The sequence below is a fragment of the Thamnophis elegans genome, chromosome 8 (genome assembly GCF_009769535.1).
Source record: "Thamnophis elegans isolate rThaEle1 chromosome 8, rThaEle1.pri, whole genome shotgun sequence".
NCBI lineage: Eukaryota > Metazoa > Chordata > Lepidosauria > Squamata > Colubridae > Thamnophis > Thamnophis elegans.
In genome coordinates, this window is record NC_045548.1 from 19,838,409 (window position 1) to 19,845,403 (window position 6,995).

General features: G+C 37.4%; 1 protein-coding gene across 2 annotated transcripts in view; it reads left to right on the forward strand.

The window, feature by feature from the left end:
* Positions 1–6,554, forward strand: part of RTTN (rotatin) — a 101,031-nt gene extending 94,477 nt beyond the window's left edge. For both annotated transcript variants that reach the window (XM_032223051.1, XM_032223052.1), the window contains exons 47-49: positions 994–1,097; positions 4,000–4,069; positions 6,183–6,554. In XM_032223051.1, the coding sequence (XP_032078942.1) occupies positions 994–1,097; positions 4,000–4,069; positions 6,183–6,265 (257 nt within the window). In that variant the 3' untranslated portion in view covers positions 6,266–6,554. The remainder of the gene's footprint in view (positions 1–993; positions 1,098–3,999; positions 4,070–6,182) is intronic.
* Positions 6,555–6,995: the final 441 nt, after the last annotated feature.

Below are 6,995 nucleotides of genomic sequence, written 5' to 3' on the forward strand. Positions count from 1 at the left end.
ATAATTCCTTACATTTAGATTTATTTTAAAACAACTTTTAATAGGGATCTAAAGCAGCCTAGATCTAAAGGGGGAAAGGTAATCCATGGAATACCTCTGGGCATCTTTTTAAAGAAACTGACACATCTGAGTGGAAAAGTTGCCAACTGATGCTGCATGTGTGTTCCATGTCACATTTTCTCCTTCACATCTGGAGCTCTGTGTCTTTTTTTAACACCAATGCAATAGAAGAAGTTACTGTTCCAACCATGATGGCAAACCTATGGCATGCATGCCACAAGTGGCACACAGAGCCATTTTTTCTGGCATGCCAGTCATGAGTTCCAGCGTGCATGCACTTGTTGGCCAGCTGATTTTTGGGCTTCCGGAGGGACAGGAGAGGCTGTTTTTGTCCTCCCCAGACTTCAGGAAAGCCTCCAGAGGCTGGGGAAGGCAAAAACCAGGCTCCACCAGCCAACTGGAAGTTCGTTCCCAAACTTACAATTGGCTTGTTGGGACTGTTTTCTGCCCTCCCCAGCCTCCGGAGGCTTTCCTGAAGTCTGGGGAGGGGCAAAAAGTGCCCCCAATGAGCCAACCGGAAGTTTGGAAACAATCCGTTTCCGGGGGACGACGACAAGGGAGGCCGTTTTTGCCCTCCCCAGGCTTCAGGAAAACCTCCAGAACCTGGGGGGGGGGTGGTGTCATGTTTGCACACACGGGAGAGGGTGTCATGTCATGCATGCATGCGCAGGTGGGTAGGGAGGATTAAATTGGTGTGGGCATGCGAGCAAGCGCGATAGCGTGCACACACACAATTTTGCCACGCCATAAGAAAAAGGTTCGCAATCACTGGTTTAGAGGTTTCTTGAAATGAAATTGTTGTGGCTTTTACAAGCCTATGCATTGCCATAATATTTATCACAGGAAGTGGGAAATTACTGACAAGAATGCATTGGGGAAGCTGAAACTGTGATATTGGTTAGATACATGTGTGGTCTTTTTTCTTCCTCCTAGATAAAGCTGTTGCATTGCTATCTGCCTGTCTGGAAAGTGATAGCCTTACAGCTCAGAGAATAGGAGCATCTGCAATTTGGGCTTTGCTTCACAACTATCAGAAGGTTAGTGTTTTAAAGGCATGAGGATTTTGTTTCTGCTGTATTCATACAGAAGTACTGCAATTTTCAATGAGGCACTAATCCCTTAGTCTGCATGTGTATAGTAATGCATACACAAATACATCAGTCTCTCTATACACATAAGGACACATCCACCTAGCCTACATTTTCATAATATGGTCAGTAATACAGTTGATTGCCTTTGAATATAATCAGTGAAATCGTTGAGAAAAATCAAAGAATCTAAGAGCTGGAAACATCCAGTTGTGTCTGCAGCAAACTGCATGTTGAAATGATGACACTTATGTGATTATGATATGATAGAAATCCCATTATGTACTCACACCCCAACATCTGAAACAAGTGCATAAATTGCAGCGTCCATCATATGCATATGATAACACAATAACCGAGTTGGAAGGGGCCTTGGAAGTCTTCTAGTCCAATTCCCTGCTCAGGCAGAAAGTCCTATACCATTTCAGACAAATGGTTGTTCAACCTCTTCTTAAAAACTTGGAGTGTTGGCGCATTCACAACTTCTGGAGGCAAGTCATTCCATTAATTAATTGTTCTAACTGTCAGGAAATTTTTTCTTAGTTCTAGGTTGCTTCTCTCTTTGACTAGCTTCCATCCATTACTTCTTGTCCTGCCCTCTGGTTCTTTGGAGAATAGCTTAACCTTCTCTTCTTTGTGGCCTCCCTTCACATATTAGAACACTGCTATCATGTCACCCCAGTTCTTCTTTTTATTAATCTAGACATACCCAATTCTAGCAATCATTCTTTATATATTTTAGCCTCCAGTCCCCTAATCATCTTTGCTGCTCTTCTCTGCACTCTTTATAGACTCAACATCTTTTTTACATCATGGCAACCAAAACTGGATGCAGTATTCCAACTGTGGCCTTACCAAGGCATTGTAAAGTGGCATTAACACTTCACGTGATCTTGATTCTATCCCCCTGTTAATGCGGCTAGGACTGTGTTGGCTTTTTTGGCAGCTGCTGCACACTACTGGGTCATATTTAAGTTATTGTCCACTAGGACTTCAAGATTACTACTATTAAACCAAGTAGCACCTATACTATATCTGTGCATTTAGTTTTTCTTGCCTAAATATAGAACCTTACTTTTTTTACCATTACATTTCATTTCGTTAGATAGGGCCCAACATTCAAGTCTTTCAAGATCCCTTTTGTATCTTAAGCCTATATTCTGGAGTGTTGGCTATTCTTACCAGCTTGGTCTTGTCTGCAATTTGATGAGTTCCCCATAATACATCAAGAATTTATGATGCCATGTGTCTGCCATTAGCCCTTTTCTCACTAATCTAAGCACAATGTTGCAGCAGATGAAAGCATGCAGCAAAAATGGCGGGTCCTATTTCAGTCAAAAACATACTATTTAAAATTATTTTGGTTCTTCAGTATAAGTACACTATTTATTTTTTACAAAGGAAAATTTTTGAGACAGTCTCCTTGTATTTGCTGGGTTCAAATGTTTATTATTAAAAAAGGTCACAGATTTTTTTTTACTTTATGTAATGCAGTGGTTCCCAAACTTGGCAACTTTAAGACTTGTGGACTTCAACTCTCAGAATTCTCCAGCCAGCTCTGCTCTGCTGGCTGGAGAATTCTGGGAGTTGAAGTCCACAAGTCTTAAAGTTGCCAAGTTTGGGAACCACTGATGTAATGCATGAAAGAACATCATCTTTAAGTCTGGCAAATAAGCTGTTCTTTTCTTCCATGAATTTCAGGTTATGTTTTTTTTCTCCTCTAGTTTGATCTGTTTTCCACTCATTCTCTCATTTCTAACTCTGCCGTCTTTTCTTCAGCAATTTCTTACAAAAAAGAAGAATGTTTGTCAATATTTTGTTACACTCTAGAGCTAAAACAACCAAAAAACCCAAAACCCAGTTCAGTCTTCTCTAGCTTTCAAGATGGAAAAAGCACAGGTCACTTGTCCCTGAAAAGCACTGACTGCATAACAATAAGATTATGGCTGTGGTTCAAAATGTTTAAAGCTCCATTTAATAGATGAAAGATATATATCCTATTCTTCAGCTTTAATATTATATTTCTCTCACTCTCTCCAACCCTTACTCATTACTGAATGTCAAAATCCAGGTTTGGCATTGTCTGGTTTACATTAGAGCAGTGTTTCTCAACCTTGGCAGCTTAAAGATGTGTGAACTTCAACTCCCAGAATTCCCTAGTCAGCAGTGCTGGCTGGTGTATTCTGGGAGTTGAAGTTCACATGTCTTCAGGTTACCAAGGTTAAAAAACCACTGCAGTAGAATATGATAGAAATCTCCTTTAATATTCATTTTTCTTGTTGCTACAGTCTTGTTCTGAATATAGTTTATGAAGCTCTTACCATTATGAATGCAAGTGATTGTTAGGATATGTCTGATTAAACCATATATTTTTCTTTTCCTTTGCACTAAGTTTCTGAATTATACATTCATTCAGCAAATTAACATGGGTATATCACATCATAAGACTATCTTTAAAACACAATGTTTGTTACAATGTAAAAAACACCCTACGCTTGTTCTGGAGTACTGGCTGGCTGTAAAGCAGGTTCATATTCAATAGGGAGCATTCTGTTATGCTGAGCATTGCAAACAGCTATTTTTTGGGGGGGGGGAAAGCTTCTCCTTTTTATTGTGTTATTTCATTGAACCTGTTTTCTTTCTCCTGTTCTACCCTGCACTCACCACCACCCACATCAAACAATTCACAGAAGTACCTCCATGTTTTGCATTCTTAAGTTTTTGAATGTCATAGCCTTATGGCCCACTGCCAAGGAAAGAGTAAGACGAAGAAATGATTTGAAGAGCATCAGCACAGGGGAATTAACAAACATTGAATTATTCTTTTGTTGTCTGTGTGTGTGTTCTACAGGCAAAAGTGACTTTGAAGAATCCATCAATAAAAAGAAGGGTGGATGAAGCTTTGATGTCAGGAAAGAAATGTATGTTATTAACAAGTTCGGTTTCCATCTCAAACAAACAGCATTTGATATGTGAATATGTGTTCACTTTTCAGCTTTACCCAAGAATATAATATTGGGATTGGATGAGTGGGTGTGTGTGTGTGTGTGTGTGTGTGTAGATGGGATATTCTCAAAGAAAAGGCAACTTTCTAAAAATTTTATGAGTTCTGGATACTACTTTTTAAAGTCCATTTGCTTGCATGGAGGAATAGATGGACAGGCGGATGGAGAGAAATATGCATGATTTGGAAATTACTTTTTTGGGGAAATGGCACTGGTATATTCTACAGGCAAGATGTTAGTGGGTTAGGGAAAATAAGCAAGGCAGTTGAATCATTGGGTCCAAAATTTTAGCTATAAATTTCACCGTTCTTTAAAGTTAATAATAAAACAAAAATTGTAGGTAGAATGTATTTGTTAGTGATAGGCATCAGGATTATCCAGCTGCACTTATTATTCAAGTACAACAACAACAACAAAATGGTTGCTTCCTGGCTCTTGCCAGCGGGTGAGGTTCCTTTCTGGCAGACAGTAAACATAAAGGAAATTGCCAGGCTAATATCAGCACAGCTGGAAAGTAATTTTGGATAATTCACTAGATAAAAAGCCAATTAAGCTTTCCCCTATGTTTTTCCAGGAAAAACGTTACATTATACTAGATGAGCTGAATATTACAGATGTTTTCATAGTTTAATGAGATTTTTCTTTACAATATATTGATTAAACTTTTAGAGAAATGCAGTCTATAATTGAAAAACAAAAAATAGGTGTATCATGAGCACATTGTATTTTAGAGAGAGAGAAATCTGTAATGTTTCCCATGGATATTCCTGAGCATTATGATTTGGTTGGTGTATATGCTTTAGAAGTATTCCATCTTCTGAGACATTCTTGATTTATTTTCACATCTATTTCTTGATTCAGCCATAAAACATTCAGTAAAAGAAAAAAAATAGGATATCAAAATAATCATTTCAAAAGCCAGCTTGTATAGCCTTCTCTAGAGAACCAATTGTGGATTATCTTGATTTACATCCAAGCTAGTTACAAAGTGAAAGAGCTATATAGTGAAGCAAAAAATAAATAAATAACAGGTATAATTAGCACAAGCAGCACTCTCATTAAATCATAATGAGTTGTACAAAAGCTTGTGCACACAAAGTCAATTTAATGCCTGTTCAAGGAAGAAAATAGAATTTCCATGCACAGTGAGATTTAATTCTAGGAAAAGAGCAATTGCCATTTTAAAATTAACATTTTTAAAAAATGTAAGAATTAAGCATGTGTTAAATCTCTTTTATAAAAATAAACACTTTTTAAAAATGTTGATTTGTGCCCTATTTCATATACTAAATGTATAATACTGTACAAATCAATAGTGAGTTAAGAGTTTGCAAACTATAAACAAACCATGGAATGTTTGGTTGTTGGGATAGCCAAAAGTACTTCTGTTCTAGAAAAGATAGATTTCAAACATGGACCATTCTATGTGCAATATAATCTGCATGTTTAGCAACAACATGAATCAGAGATGTCCAATCTTGGCAACTTTAAAACTTGTGGGCTTCAAGTCCCAGAATTCCCCAGCCAGCTCTGGGAGTTGAAATCCACAGGTCTTAAAAGTTTCCAGGCTTGGACACCCCTGCTCTAAACGATAGAAGGGAATATTGAACGAGGCATTGTTTGGTTGAAAGACCAATGCAGTCCTCACCCATTCAAATAGATTTGTAAGGCTCTATTTATTATATAATATATTGTAACATTGTCTAAATGTTTTGAATAATAAAGAAAGGTCTGTAGAATAGTGTGGCCCCTCAGTTTAAACTTTAGCATAACCAGATAGGACCGGGAAAACCAATGTTAGAAACTCAGGGGAGGCATTGCTAGTTAATGTAGGCGTTCCTGGATCAGATTCAAACTCAGCTGCCAGATTTTGATGGAAATGTATTTTAATTTAATATGACTAAATAATGGACTATCAGATTTGTAATTATTCACAACAACATGACAATGTAACAGGTTTGGGTTTTATGTCTCTTTTCAATTCAGACATTAAGCTGTTATTTTAAAAGTTAATGCATTTCCCTTTTAGGTCTTCAACAGCCACAAGAAAGTCAAGAAGAAACGTATCACATAAAGTGCCTGGAAACACTTGTACAGCTTCTCAGCAGTTGATAGACACCATGTTAACAGAGGGCATATCAATTGGACTGGATTTTCCAAAAGGCACGAGAACTTAAATGGCATATTAAATATTAAATCCCTCTTATTGGATTATCTATCAAAAAAAGGAACATTTGCACAGTTTTTGACTTAACAGTAGATGATGTCAATCTGAAGAATGTATAGTAAATGCCACCATGGAAATGCTATTCTAGCATTATGGTGTTACAGACTGATGTAAGGAAGTAATGAAGCAGCTAATTGTAAATTGTAATTATGTGAATATATATTTTTGCAATGTTTGAGCTTGTATTAATAAATATGTTTTAATAATGAGATTGTAGAAAGAAGTGTTGTCTCTTTAGGGCAATGGCCCAGTTTTGAGATAAAAAGAATGGGTGCTGCATTCCAGCCAGCTTCTCAGATGCTGGAGGACCATGGAGACATGAGCAATTGTCAAATGTTTCTAGAGGAATTTTGAGGATGAACAAATCATGACAGGAAAAAAAAGTCTGAGATGTAAATTATATTAATGCATGTTTAGCCTATTACATAGTTTGCTCTTTATAAAAAATCAGAGCAGGATTGTTTGACCATGCTTAAGATGCCAAGTCAAGTAATCCCATCCTTCATTTTTCTATTGATTCATTTTCTGGGAAGATGAGAAGAGACCAAGGAAACGTCATGAGTTCTCTTATAGCAGTTAGACTTATATACTGCTTCATAGGGCTTTCAGCCCTCT